The sequence below is a fragment of the Hibiscus syriacus genome, unplaced genomic scaffold (genome assembly GCF_006381635.1).
Source record: "Hibiscus syriacus cultivar Baekdansim isolate YM2019G1 unplaced genomic scaffold, ASM638163v2 tig00011662_pilon, whole genome shotgun sequence".
In the NCBI taxonomy this organism is placed as follows: Eukaryota; Viridiplantae; Streptophyta; class Magnoliopsida; order Malvales; family Malvaceae; genus Hibiscus; species Hibiscus syriacus.
In genome coordinates this window covers 316,389-331,683 of record NW_024062253.1, presented here as the reverse complement: position 1 = coordinate 331,683, position 15,295 = coordinate 316,389, and the positions used below count along the sequence as shown (strand labels likewise).

The following is a 15,295-nucleotide window of genomic DNA, read 5'->3' as shown; positions in this document are numbered from 1 at the left end:
CTCTCAACAACTCCATTTTGTTGAGGGGTTCTAGGTGCTGAAAAATTATGGCTAATACCATTAGAATTACAAAACTCAATAAATCCAAGATTTTCAAATTCAGTTCCATGATCACTTCTAACACTAGTGATAGAGTAACCTTTTTCATTTTGGATTATTTTTGAAAATGTGATGAAATTTTCTAATGCTTCATCTTTAGTACTTAAAAATAGAACCCAAGTGTATCTAGAATAGTCATCTACCAAGACAAATGCATATTGTTTTCCTCCCAAGCTAGTAGTTCTAGTTGGCCCAAAAAGATCTAAATGGATCAATTGTAATACTCTACTAGTTGATACATCATTAATAGATTTAAAAGAAACTCGTTTTTTTTCCTTTAGCAGAAGCATCACAGATTTTATCATTATCAAATTTAAGCTTAGGCAACCCTCTTACTAAGTCTCCTTGAATTAACCATTGCAAAACACTCATACTAGCATGACCTAGTCTCCTATGCCATAACCAACTATCATGCTCATCCTTAGCAACTAGGCATAAATTAGTCATATCAATAGAATCTAAATGCACCATGTAAATGTTTCCTATTCTATGACCAACAAGCATAATCCGATTAGATGCAATGTCAATGACTTTACAACCATTAATTTCAAATAAGACATTGAATCCTTTATCGCATAATTGACTAATACTCAATAGATTATGCTTTAATCCATTCACATATAAAACATTCTTAATTTGTATGGAAGAGGTATTACCTATTGTACCAATACCTTCAATGTGACCTTTTGAATTGTCTCCAAAAGTCACTTCTCCTCCATTTTTGGCATTAAGTTCAATGAACCGGCTTTTGTCTACGGTCATATGTCTTGAGCATCCACTATCAAGGTACCATGAATTTTGAATTTGTTTCCCGTGCCTTGTAGCAATGCTCCTTTCCCTACAAACATAGATTAACTTTTGATTTTTGGTACCCAAATTCTTTTGGGTCCATATTCATTAGTTTCCAAAATCCTAGTCCCCTTAGGTATCCATTTGTGTAGGATATTTTTATCTTTAGTAGTAATGAGTTCTTTAGGAACCCACATACTTCTAACGATTTTTCCATTAGAGGTTCTTTGGGGACCTCTATGATTGTAGTTTCTAAAACTTTTTCTAACAAAGTTGGATTTTGAATTTCCACCTTTTTCAAAATGTTTTGTTCCAACTTTATCAAAATAAGTTTTAAGATCATCAATTTTCTTTTGATGATCATCATTGATCTTTGAAAGTAAATTTTGCAAATCTAAATTTTTCTTTTCAAACTCTTCTAGTTTGATTTGCAAGTCTTTGATTTTACTTTCAAGATCGTTGTTGGTTTTGGATATGAGTTTGTTTTCATTTTTCAATTTTGAAACATCATTTTTATATTTTAAAAATAATTTCTCATAATCCGAAGCCAACCCATTATATTCCTCTAATAATTCATCATAAGATAAATCATCAAAATCGGATGAGTTAGAGGTTACCTTAGAATCTTCCCCGAATGCCATCAAGCACAAGTTTGCTACTTCTTGTTCCTCTTCATCGGAACTTTCTTCATCGCTCCATGTAGCCACATGAGCCTTGTGCTTATTCTTTGATTGACCCTTTTTCTTTAATTGTGGGCAATCATATTTGACATGCCCCGGCTTTTTGCATTCATAGCAAATGATTGGGTCCTTCTCTTTTGGTTCATTTTTGAGGCCTTCGTTTCGTTTGAATTTTCTTCCTCGGTAAGGTCTCATCATTTTTCTGAACCGTTTGGCAAACAATGCCATTTCCTCATCATCATCATCATTATTAGAATCACTCTCATCTTTTGTGGATTTGAGAGCAACTCCAATGTTTTTCTTTTTCTCCTTCTCCTTTGGTGTCTCTTCAACATTATCAAGGTCCACCTCATCTTCAAGCATCATCTCATGAGTGAGGAGTGAACCGATAAGTTCTTCAAGAGTTAAGGATGATAGGTCCTTAGACTCAATGATTGCCGTCTTCTTTGATTGCCATGATTTTGGGAGGGAGTAGACTAACTTCCTCACAAGCTTTTCATTTGAGATGATCTCTCCATATGATTTGAGACCATTGACAATCGTTGAAAATCTATCTGCCATAGCTTTGATGTCTTCATTTGGTTTCATCCTGAAATTTTCATAGCTATGCGTTAGAATACTAATTTTTGATTTCTTTACCTCATCGGTACCTTCATGTGTGACTTGAAGCTTGTCCCATATTTCTTTGGCAGTTGTACATGATGAAACTCTTCCGTATTCATCTGGTCCAAGAGCACAAAAAATAATATGGATGGCTTTGGAATTGAGCTGGAACATTCTTGTATCTCCTTCACTCCACAACCTTGGATGAGTGAGAGGCTTGATGTATCCTTCTTCTACGGCATTCCATGCTCCCATGTCACTTGCTTGAATGAAGTACATCATTCTATTCTTCCAATAGGCATAATTAGCCCCATTGAAGAAAGGAGGCTTGTTGACGGGCATCGAATCGAGATCGGAGTCGAAGTTTGAAGCGGAGGCCATTGATGACTTTAATAATCGATATAACTCTTCCCGAATCGACTCAAGAGGCGATTAAACCTTCAAATGAGTTAGGCTCTGATACCAATTATTGAGTTAATCGATCGATGGAATCGGCCAAGAGGGGGGTGAATTGGCAAATAAAAATTTCGTGGAAGCTTTTGCAGAAAAATTGAAAGTAATTGCACAGCGATTTACAGTGGTTCGACTTTCTCAAACAAAGTCTACGTCCACTACCTTAGCTATCCACACTAAGGATTTTCCAACAAATTCACTAATTTGTTCTTTCTTTTGAGGCCAAAGAGATAACCTTACAAAATCCCTCAAGAGTATACCCCAACTCTTGAGAACACTCTTTTTCCCAAAGAGAAGATTACAAATTTGCAAACTTACAAGAAAACCTCACAAGGTAAGATGTTTGCACAATTCTAGAACAAACAAAAGAACACTCAAAGATAAATACAATTGAGTACAAAAGTGTTCTTGAAAGCAAATTAATATTGGATAAAAAATATGCTTGAAATGCTCAAACTTGAGGTTTGATGCTTTCTCTTTGATTCTCTCTTGATTCTAGTTACTTGATGTTTCTTGTTGTTGATCAATGGCTCCATAACTTGTTTAAATACCCCTTGAATCAATTCTGAACGTTGGTGATAATTAGTGGGGATAATAGAGCCGTTTAAGTGTGAAAACAATTAATTTTTCTAGGTGGAGCGTCTCATGCATCGATGCATGATCAAGTATGCATCGGTGCATTCGTGTAAAATTCAAATATTTTGACCGTTGGAACACTTGATGCATCGGTGCACCAAGTGTGCATCGATGCATGAAATGCATTCGATGTTTGAAAAATAGCCTGGTGTGCATCGATGCATCAAATGCATTCGATGTTTTGAAAATATTCAGAGTGCATCGATGCATGGAGAGTGCATCGGTGCATGGAATGCATTTGATGTTCAATTAATTCATCGATGCATCAATGCATGGACTGATGCATCGATGCATGCCTTTGAATAATTGATTTAAGGCTTGTTTTTGGTTCAAAATACTTTGTAAAATTGTTTCAAAAATAGTTTAAGTACAAATCACAATTTTACACATTTAGTAAGGATTAAAATTGATCTTGAAAAACTTGGAGTAATAATTTGATATTCGGTTAATTGAATCGAATTTGTAAAATCATTTGTGAAATCTTAAAATTCATTTAACTTAATTTGTTATATCAAAATATCAAAAATGTTTTCAACAGTATTGATACCTTACTCTTGGTATCGATACTCCTATTTCAGTATCGATACCTTCTTCAATCAATATCGATATTGTTCCTCGAATTTAAACCACTTTTGCCTTGAAGTATCGATACTGTTCTTCCAATACCGATACCCTTGCCCAAAAATTACCTATTTCATTTCGAAAATTAACCAAAATTCACCCAAATCTCCCACTTTTATCTCCTTTCATGCCTTTTAACTCGACTACACTTAGTAAAACCAACTTATATCACTTTAACACTCCTAAACATCCAAAATCCCACTAAAAAAACTTGAGACTAAAAATCATACCATATTTTCAATCATGTTCTAAATCATTTCTAATACTTCAAATCCCTTAATTAGACATTTGACAAGTCAAATATGCATTTAGAAATTGAATTACTACTCAATCTCATCAAATCTCCTAACAACCCATTTTATAATTTCATCACTAATTCATTCATCTTTTAGTTTTAATCCACCAGAAGCTTTCCTTAAGCTTATATATCACCCAAAGAATAAGAATCAACTTAAAAATTCAAGGAACAAACAACTTGAAATCAACTCACCTTTGAAATGTAGTTCACGACAAAGAGGAAGAAGATAACAATGGTTTCCAGATTTTTCTTTCTCTTTCCTTCTCCCAAGTGTTTTATATCCCTTTAATGGGAATACAAAACTCATTTCCTTTGAAAAGACCATAATGCCCTTCCAATATTCCAACATATCAAGTCCTAAACAAAATTACTAAATAAATCCTTGAACTTTTCAATTTATTTCAATTAAACCATTAAATGTAAATTCTTACATTTTTCGTCACTAACCCGATGTTTGAGGTGTTACAATACTAGTTTACACAGTGGCATCGATAACATGAAACATAGTATTGATATTGGTCAAGCCCAACAGTCTTTAAGGAGTAGTTTATTTAAATATTACAAAGGTAGTACCGATACTCATTAAAGGAGTACCGATACTCCATGTCCTGAGCAGTTTTATTTTGCAGAAAATTAATCCCCAATGGCTCCAAAACATCCCCAACAGCTAGAAACAGTCACAAACTCCTTCCAACATATAAAAACAAGTTGAGGACACTTGAAGAAGGGTTATAACACATATCCAAGCAATCAAATACAAGAGAATAGTTTTTCATTCTTATTTTTCCTTTCTGTTGTAAATATTAGTGTTTTAGTGAGCTTAATTTTTGTAAACACATTCCTTTAAGAGATTTTATTGTTTACATTTTTTAACCTTTGTAAAAGGGGATTGGTTATAGCTTAGCCTGTGAAAAGCTAGGTAGTTGTAAATGTTATCTCTTTATCCTGGAAAAAGAAAGAACAAATTAGTGAATTTGTTAGAAAATCCTAAGTGAAGAGCTTAGGTAGTGGATGTAGACTTGGTTGAGAAGTCGAACCACTATAAATCCTTATACAAATTGTCTATCTCTTTTTACACCTTACTCTCTAAACTCAAAAAGTCAATTAACTTCCTCTTGGCAATATTCAGTTGTTGAATTGAGCTTTATCGAAATCACAACACTTGTGTATGCAGAAAATCCCCACTGGGAGACTCACCCACCAAAACCAAGAGTGCGACTCGGGTTGGTCCAAATTAGTCAGGGCGAAGCCTTGGAACTGGAGGGCAACAAAAAAAATCTACAGGGTGCGAAGAAAAATTAAATCAAAACTTTTCTTTGAATACATATTTTATCTTTTAAAAAAATATAGTAACTACGTATAATCTCTATATTTAGAAAAAAAATTGATTGATTAGTTTTCAAATGATTCTGAGTGTATTGATAAACTGTCACAAATGGTATCTAACTATGAAAAATCATCGACCTTTCTAGATCGGGAGATGCACCATGATAAATGCACACGAAATGTCAAACTATTATAATAATAGAAAAAATCATACCATAAAAGCAGAAAAACAAACTTGCAATAGAGCAAACAAAATCAAATACATCAAGAATATGTGGGGAAAAATAAATCAAAATAAGGGATACATAAATCAAAAGAAAATTATGCAAAAAATAAAAATAAGAGAATAGCATGAGACCTTATCTAAGACGATATTTTCTTCATATAATTAATTACTATAAGTTCAAACTAATATATATACATATATATCTAATAAAATAAATCTGTTTTTTTTGTTCTAGATTTTAAATTCCAACCGAACCGAATTTTGTTTTCATGGGGTACGTGTGTCGAATGGATTGTTGAAGATTTTTTTTTTTGGTTTTCTTAACAGTTTGTAGGCTGTATTTATGAGTTGATAATGTGGTCCAAGAAAACAAACTTATATGGCACATATTTTTATAAATTTGTAATCTGGTCCCAAATGGAACTACAATACACATTTTGAAGTGTTCTGACTTTTAGCGTAAGGAAACTCTATACTATTCTATATGTAATCACTGCATGTAGTTTAAAAACTATTTTGATAGATCAATTCTTATTAATTCAATGGATTACTGTTAATAACATAAGAAAGAAAAGACATTGAAGATAATAAAAAATATTTCTTTATTTTCTTCTTCAACTCCTTGTTTAGCAATGATGGCAAACACCCGGGAATCTAGTTGATGGGAAACAGGTGGGTTTATCTCTCTAAACAAGTAAAAAAAAAAAAACTTTCATTCTGTCAAAGTTTGCGCCTTTTTCTTTTTAACTGATTTGGCAGACTTGTATTCCCTGATGGTTTATAATGGTTAATTTTCCATTAAAAAGATCTTCCACGGAAAACTTGTAGAATCTGGTTTTCTGTGCTCTGGGTTTCGAATTCTTCCGAGTATTTCAGCCTTTTGTTCTTGTAAGTTCCACATTATTTTCTCATGGATTGTACCCTTTTTTTAAGGTTTTCTTTTTGCAGCTCACTATGTAGGGTATTGTTGTTCCTCCATTATTGTAATGCCTTTTGTGATCAATTATTTTTACTAGCTTAATTAGATCACACTGAATACACATGGAATTGAATTTCTTTTCAGTTTTCTTCTAACAGGCAATGGATGAGAAGAGAATCTCTGGTTCACGTCTAATCATCTCTGAAGACAAAAGTGACAGCTTGTGCCCAATGTATTTTGGTATTTCATGTGCCATTTTTCCTCTAGATTCCTCATAGGATCCGAAGAGTGTGATGAGAAATGGTGTGAATTTCGTGATAAAATGCTTCAAGGAAGTGCTCACCTCTTGGGGTTGCTTCTATGGAGAATCCAAAGAGAAGAAGAACCTGATGTGGCAAAGGCTCAACTTCTCCAAAAGCTCCAGATTGCAGATAGAGAGATTGAGGAGTTGAAGCAAATGAGACATGAAGATGCGAAAGCAAATGAAAAAGTTGTCAGCATCTTTGCATCACAAGAGCAAGGATGGTTGATTGAAAGAAAGAAGCTTAGGTTGCAAATTGGAGCTCTTATAAATGAACTGAGAGTCTTGGGGAAAAAGAAAGATGAAGAAATTGCAGGCTTGAATGACAAATTGAACAAAACCAAGGTATCGGTGGAGTCGAAGAACAGGATGATTGAAGAAATGGAGTTGAAAGTGAAGGAATTAGAAGAAAAGTTGAAGGATGATTGAGAAAAGGCACCATTGGAGTTGGATGCATTTGCAGAACAAATGAGATTGAAAGACGAGAAGCTAGAGGAATTTCGATGGCAGCTGCTGAGCATGGAACTAGAATCAGAGCGGTTGCACTGAGCTTTGGAAACACAAAACTGCCTTTATTGAGATTGTTTCGAATCAAAGGCAACTAGAAGCAGAGATGGGGGGATGCCTTTAGACAAGTTGAAGCTACAAAGATGGAGCTTAATGCAGTGGTGGAACTGAAGGAGGAATCAGTTATGTTGGCACAAAAATGGAAATAACGAAAATGCGCAAGGATTTAGAGCAAAAGGATAAGATCTTGTCTGCAATGTTGAGGAAATCAAAATTAGATACAGCTGAGAAACAATTGCTTTTGAAAGAGGTTAAAGTATCAAAGGCAAAGAAGAAGCAAGCTGAAATGGAAACAGAAAGGTGGAAAGCCGTCTCTGAGACAAGACACGAGAGACATTCGTTGAAGGGTATGTTCCGTAACGAAGCTCCAACCAGTGCAAAATTGGATGTTTCCGAACTTAAAACCGACCCGGAAGTCTTTTATCCTCTCACAGACTTTCAATCTCCACAAGGGACTGAGGATTTTGGTGAGAACTGTCAACAATTTCCCTGCTATTCTCTTCTTAGCAAGCATTGCAGATGAGCTAGTAGTAGCTGTAATATCTTTCATGTAGTCCAGTCAAACGCAGGACTTATCATGTTTAAGATTTGATCATTTCTGAAATCGATTTTTGATTTTTTGTGTTTTCATTTGAAAATAGTGGTGACAGCTGATGTTAAAAGGCTGGAATGTTGGGTTCGAGAAGAGGCAGAAAATTATGCAAATGTGATTGAGAAAAGGCACCATTTGGAGTTGGATGCATTTGCAGAACAAATGAGATTGAAAGACGAGAAGCTAGAGGAATTTCGATGGCAGCTGCTGAACATGGAACTAGAATCAGAGCGGTTGCAGTCCCATGTTGAAGTTCTGAACCAGGATGTGTCTCAACTAAGACAAGACTACATGAAATTGGAGGCCTTGCTGTTGGAGAGAGAAGAAGAATTAGATTCCTTGAAGGATCAGTTTGCATCACAATTGAAGCCTCCGAGTTGTCAAAAGGGTGACATTAAATTTATCTCTGCATGATCCAGCTCTAACAAATGATTCCTTTTGGCCCAAAGTCAAGATCATAAAGAAAAAAATGACTGAGAAGGAGCAAGAATCGAAAACAACTTTGCTAGATAATGAAGAGGTAATCCCATCTTGCAATGAGTCCAAAAGCATCAGATTGATTATTCAGTCACCTGAAAAGGAGTTTGAAGAAGAAAGAGAACCTCAAGAAGAAACTAATGGTTCATTGGTGGTCGAGTCTGGTGATAAATCGGTATCAGTTGCGCATTCAGAGGTTGCTAAAACCAAAAGCAACCCATGGAGGATGGATCTTCAAGCACTTGGAGTTTCTTACAAGATCAAAAGGTTGAAACAACAAAATCTCATGCTTGAGAGGTTAAATGGAAAGCAAGAAACTATAGAGGGCATGGAAGGAGATTACAAAGGGATGAAAGCCTTCCTAATGTTGATATCTTTGCTTAACAAACAAGTGAACCGCTACCAGTCCCTTCAAAGGAAGACCGATATCTTTGCTTAACAAACAAGTGAACCGCTACCAGTCCCTTCAAGGGAAGACCGACGATCTCTGTAAGAGGATGGTAAGCCATGATCATCAATGGTTTTCACTGGTGATCTGCAACTTTTTTGCATGCATATTTGTTAAAATTTGAAATCAAATGGTACTCCAATACTATCCTATTGCTAAATTTCTTATCACCATCTCAAATCTCAATAAAAATTTTCAGCACGAAAACGATCCGTCATCGAGTCAAGGAGATTGCACCAGTGCAAAAACCAAAGGGGAAACCAGAACACTGGAGCATTTCCTAGAGGAGACATTCCGTTTGCAGAGATACATGGTTGCAACGGGTCAAAAGTTGATGGAAATTCAAACCAAAATAGGCTCTGGGTTTACAGGGGTGGAGCTAGAGCAGACGGCCAGTTTCGACATGAAGCGATTCTCTGATAATATGAAATCGTTGTTTCAGGAAGTTCAAAGGGGTCTTGAGGTTCGTGTAGCTAGAATCATTGGAGATCTTGAAGGGACATTGGCTTGTGAGGGAATGATACATTTTAGAAGGTTGTAATAATATTAGCAAGGTGAAAAGCTCAAATAAGAATTGCCTAAAGTAACACTTTTTTTAAGCTATTTGCTCATCCTTTGCAGTCGAAGTGCTCTATTAACTAGACATGCGGTCGAATTGGTGAGGTCCTTGATAGATCGACTGAATCAAATAAGGAGTTTTAATACGAAACAAGCTTTAAATATAACAAATATTCAATAAATGATATATTTTTAGGGTAAATTATTTATTTAGTACTTAAACTATCAGTTTTGATTTATTTTAATACCTAAACTTTCAATTTTTTCAAAATAATATCTAAAGTTTAATTGGTTTTTTTTTCCGGTACAGTAGATATAGCGGCCAGAGTACAATTTTCCACCTTAGAAAGTCTATTCCTATTCTATCAGAATGAAGGATAGCAGCAATCTCTCCCGGTGGTTCATCAAGTCCGTGAAGACCCTATGGCTTCCCAGTCTGCCAAGCTATCAGCTGCTCTATTACCTTCTCTCCAGATGGGGTGAATTTCTCGAGCCCATCCCACTTCTAAGATGTTTTTCACAATCTTTAAAAATAGTTTCTCTTTGCATGTCATCGTTTCTTTCTTTTTTCAGAGAATCCAATTCCTATTTCGCGTCTGATTCGAGTATGAGGTTTCTTAGTCCAAGTTTTTTGGCGATGAGGAGGCCCTGCCGAATGCCCTATATCTCAGCCATATAACTGCTTGTTTGGCCTGTCTTTAACATGAACCCGTGAAGCCATCTGCCATTTTCATCTCTAATCAGCCCTCCCGCAGAAGCCATCCTAGATCTAGAGCTACACGCCCCATCGGCGTTTAGGGTCCAACAACCAGCAGAGGGTTTTTCTCCAATGTATCCACTTTGGTTCTCTGGCAATCTTTTGGTAAGAATTTTCCATTGTATGTTTGATTTCGCTAGCTAGATTATAGCTCTGAAAGTATTACTGTTTGGGATCGTTGGTAGAATTTCTAAATATTCGTTCATTTCTATTTTCCCATAATCCCCAAAGTAAGGTTGAAAAAGTAGTTCCCCAGCCAACTCCATTTTGGTCAAGCTTTTTTTATTTGCAGTTCACTGTAATCCACCCCTTGGTAATCGGTATCCCTGTTATCGAACCGTTCATCAAATTTTTGGGCTTTAGCTTCCTTCCAAACCTCTTTAGAATTTGAGCAATGTCTGAGGATGTGTTCAATTGTTTTTCTACTATACCGTTAAAAATTTTAGTTTTTGTTTCATTTTAATAATTTATTTGAAATTTAATATTAAGTTTTGAACAAATTGAAAGTTTAGATACTAAAAGAGCCAAAACAGATAGTTTATGTGTTAAACGCGTTAAGTTTTTAACAGCGGATACTAAAATGAAATGAAATTAAATATTAAACATAATTTTAAAAATTAAGAATTTATAGGTTAAAATGATCAAAACTCTAAACTAAATGTATAGTTTACCTGTTTTTTTAATGATACAAATTTTAGTATGACTCGAAGGGATTAGTCATCTAAATCTCAACATACATGATACATAATAAATTTTCATGAAATATACAAGTTTAAAACCAACTTTTAAGGTTTCATTTTCTTTTCTCTTTTAATCGGTTTAAAGGATTTTTGAGTTGGGTGATTTTTTATTTAACGGTAAATTACAATCTAAACTATTATTTTTGTTTCATTTTGGCACTTAAATTTTACATTTAAAAAAAATCACTACTATTGTTTAGTTTAGATTTCAATTTTTGTATTTTGCCGTTAAAAATATAATGATAATATTATCTTATCACCATAAGATAATGATATATCATTAATTAAAAAATAAAAAATAACACGCTAACACTTATGTTAGTTTTATAATGACAAAATATCAATTTAAAACTTATGTTAGTTTTATAATGACAAAATATCAATTTAAAATTTAATCTAAACGTTAATTATAATCTAAAAAACTAAAATTTAAATATCTAAACATAATAAAATTAATAATTTAAATATTAAATGTATGTTTACTCTTGATTTAATTGGTTTAAACGACATATCGAATTTCTATTATACTGGCTAATGTTCCAAACTTTTCAAATTCTTTTGCCGACAGCTCATTTATGGAAGATACATGCATGTGTAACTCACCCAACTAATATTAAAGGTTCCAAAAAATCATTTTGTTTCTCTCAATTAATTTATTTTAACTCCATGAATTAAATAGAGTTCGTGGTAAAGAAATTGTTGCTCTTCTTTAAGAATTTAGGTTAAAATACTAAGAATGTCAGGAGTGTGAGCATTTAATGTTAAGAAGTTTAGAGTTATATTTGAATAGATAATACCTTATATTTACCCTATATAAATAAAAAAGCAAGTTATTTGCACTATAGATATTTTCAAAGTTTACAAATAATTTCTTAAAAAAGGAAAAAAATATAATTAAACAAATTTAAAAAATTTATAATAAAAATCATAGCACATAAGGTATATATATAAAATAGATCAAATTAGACACGACAATAATAAAATACAACTTCACAATTTTGTCTATAAATATTAGTACATGCTTTTTTGTTCTAGCCTAAGGATTAGTACTGTCCACAATTTTATGATATATACCGATAGAATGTTAGTTTTTTAATTCCATTAAAAATATGTACGATTTAAAAATTAGTAAAAATATAAAAAAGAAAGAAAAAGTAGAAAAAGAAAATGTAATTTTTTGATAGCTAAGGGCCGAGCCTCATGCTATCTAGGGTGTTAAATGATACTTTATTTAAAAAAAATTAAAATTTTATATAAAATTATTAAAAATAAATTTTATATTAGAAGAAGCATTGAAAGCCTTTAAAGTTTTCAAGGCTGAAATATAGAATCAATGTGCTAAGCAAATCAAAATTATTGTGAGAACTGGTAGAGGTGGTGAACATTATGGTATACATACTAAAGATAGACAAGCACTTGATCTATTTACGAAATTTCTTTAAGATAATGATATATTGTCTAATATACCATGTTAAGATCACGAGATCAGCATGGTGTTGCGAAAAAACAAACAAACTTTAATGAATATGGTGTGAAGTATGATTAGTAGCTCTAAGCTACTTAAGTCTGTATTGGTTGAAGCTCTCAAAACAACCATGTATATATTAAATTGAGTTCCAACCAAGATTTTCCCAAAAGACACCTTTTGAGTTGTTCAAATGTTAGAAATCGAGTTTGTGACATATACGCGTACAACGACGTTTGTCCATGGATGGACACATGATTTTATGCCGGGGTGAATTTGAACTTATAGAATTTTAGGGGAAAACTTGAATTTATAAAATTTTAGGGGAGTGAAAATAAATTTTCAATAGAAAATACATAAAAAAATATAAAATATATGATAATTTTAAATTCTTAAAGGGTGATCGTCCCTACTCGACTAAATCCATCCCTGTACCAGTATGAAATGAAACATTATAATCACAAGAAATATAACTGGATTCGAGGACCATTAGTGGATATTTAATTGACCAAAAGGTCTAAAGGATGCAAGTTTTACTTTCCATTTTATGGCACTGGAATTGTAGAAGCAAGAAAATACAAAATTTCTCGAGTACGCCATAATTAGTAAGAGTGATTTATCTTGACACTCAATTTCAATAGATAAACATTTCACTTCAAGTGAGAGATTTTTTATCATACAAAGTAAATCTCAAGTGTAATCGGACGAATGTTGAACAACCAATCAATTAAAATATATAAACAGTTGAAAACCTTTCAAATGTATCAAGTTGTTAACGAAACTTCAGAAATTATTAAACAATCAATTGAACAACATGATTCATAAGAAAATATTGATTCAACATTAAGGAGATTTACTAGAGAAAATAAATCAATTTTTTTTGCGACTACATTGTGCATTTACAAGAGTTTGACTTTAATATCAGAGCTGAAAATGACCCTGAGTCATTTTCACAATTCACGAGATATAATAAATTAGAATTGTGCTACAACGCTATTAAGGATGAAATGAATTCATGAAAAATAATGGTGTTTGTGATCTTTTACCGTTGTTTGGTGGTATAATAGTTATTGATATAAATGTGTCTTTAAAAATAAAAAGAGACTAATGAACAACAATGAAAGATATAAAACAAGACTGTTGTAAAAGGATTCACTCAACTAGAAAGAATCGATTACACTAAGACTTTTAGTCCATTACCCAAGAAAGATTTCTTATGCATCGTGTTAGCATTAAAAAAATTTAACCTTAAGTTGCAACAAATGGATGTGAAAATTACTTTTTCTCAATTGTGACCAAGTAGAAAAGGTAGACAAGAAAGAACCTGAAAAAAAATCTCCTATAGTGATAATGAAAACTTGCTATGCAAGTTGAAGAAATCTATATATGGATTAAAACAAATTTTTTGAAAGTGGTATTTAAAATTCCATGAAATTACTGTTAGAACCAAACCATAATAAATATGAAAAACAACTAAGATCTAATCATGCTAAACCATCAAGAATAGAATAAATACCAAATGCGAAAGCGTACCTGAATTAATTGATAGGTTGAAATCCTTGACTCTTTCTTTGGTTGTGATCTTCCAAGAAGATAGAGTTTCCTTAATTATAAACTCTCTGATGGGGATAAGAGTAAATACGAGATTATCTATTTCTAGGGGACCACCCCTTTATACATCTAATTTAAGAATCAATTATTGTATGTACTTATAACTCTACCCTTCGTTGAATTGTAAATACAACTTTAATATTATCTACACTTCTATTTCCATGACACTTCTAATACCTTATGACTTTATAACATAATTGGTAATTTAATTTATGTCATATTATATGATAACAAAATATATTATAACTACGTGCCCATAACTATGGATTTTAATCCAACAATCTCCCACTTTGGCAACATATGTTTTTTGATAAATGCATAACCTTATGAGCTCAAAACTTGTTATCATGCAATAGGTATTCTATAACAATCTCGTCCATCAACTATATCTATATAGGATCAAAGCGGTCTTTGCCATATCAATCATTACTAGACCCATCAATGGTCACATATAAACAAAGTCAAATGACATAGATCAATCATGGAGCATAACATGGAAATTGCATGCAATGTGAACCATATATGTCTATTTCCACTGGTCCTATTTAAACATTAGTGATATCAAAATTTTACCAAAATCAGAGTGTGGATAAACTAAAACAGAATTTATTTTGGTAAAAATTAACTTTAAAATAAATATCCTTAATCTGAATAACTGAAATTGTTTTTATAATAAATAAGCAATAAAATTACAAACTCCCACTAAAATCAAATGTCCTTAACTGATATTACACCAACATGAGTAGTGTGCTCATGAAAGACCTTGTGTGACAGTTCCTTAGTAAGAGTACAATTATGAGTTTGTACCAATATTCTCTATAAACACATAACCACTTTGAATTTTCTTTAACAACTAGAAACATAATGTATATGTGCTTAGACTTAAGATGTTTCTGTTACATATGAAATGAAGTACAACAATTTAGTTGTCACAAAAAACTTAAGTGGTCTTTCTTATCAATCCATAATTAGCAGTTCATGTGACAAAATTTTGCATTCATATTCCAATAAATCGGAGTCCATATGTCATACCCTAAAAATTACCTGAACGATATTTATAATTATTTGGACTAATTATGAGGACCAAATTTGAATTTGTTTTGAAATCTGTCAAATTAGTTAAATAAAG

The 15,295-nt window shown here is 32.8% G+C and overlaps 1 protein-coding gene across 3 annotated transcripts; it reads left to right on the top strand.

Moving 5' to 3' along the window:
• Positions 1–6,532: 6,532 nt before the first annotated feature.
• On the top strand, positions 6,533–14,859 carry LOC120204756. Of its 3 annotated transcripts, XR_005523981.1 has the most exons (5): positions 6,533–7,826; positions 7,890–7,985; positions 8,160–9,087; positions 9,235–9,589; positions 14,848–14,859. XR_005523981.1 is itself a non-coding variant. In XM_039204783.1 (2 exons), exons 1-2 carry the CDS (start codon positions 7,658–7,660, stop codon positions 8,522–8,524), a joined length of 693 nt encoding a protein of 230 aa, XP_039060714.1. In that variant the 5' UTR covers positions 6,533–7,657; the 3' UTR covers positions 8,525–9,223. The 3 variants fall into 3 exon arrangements, 1 of the variants encoding a protein (XP_039060714.1); XR_005523980.1 differs by having other exon boundaries at positions 6,533–7,985; XM_039204783.1 differs by lacking the exons at positions 9,235–9,589; positions 14,848–14,859 and having other exon boundaries at positions 6,533–7,985; positions 8,160–9,223.
• The last annotated feature ends 436 nt before the right edge of the window (positions 14,860–15,295 follow it).

Coding starts and splice junctions, on each gene's coding strand:
- LOC120204756 (XM_039204783.1), top strand. CDS start 7,658: ATGGAAATAACGAAAATGCGCAAGGATTTAGAGCAAAAGGATAAGATC. Junction 7,986..8,159: donor ACAAGGGACTGAGGATTTTG/GTGAGAACTGTC, acceptor ATTTGAAAATAG/TGGTGACAGCTGATGTTAAA.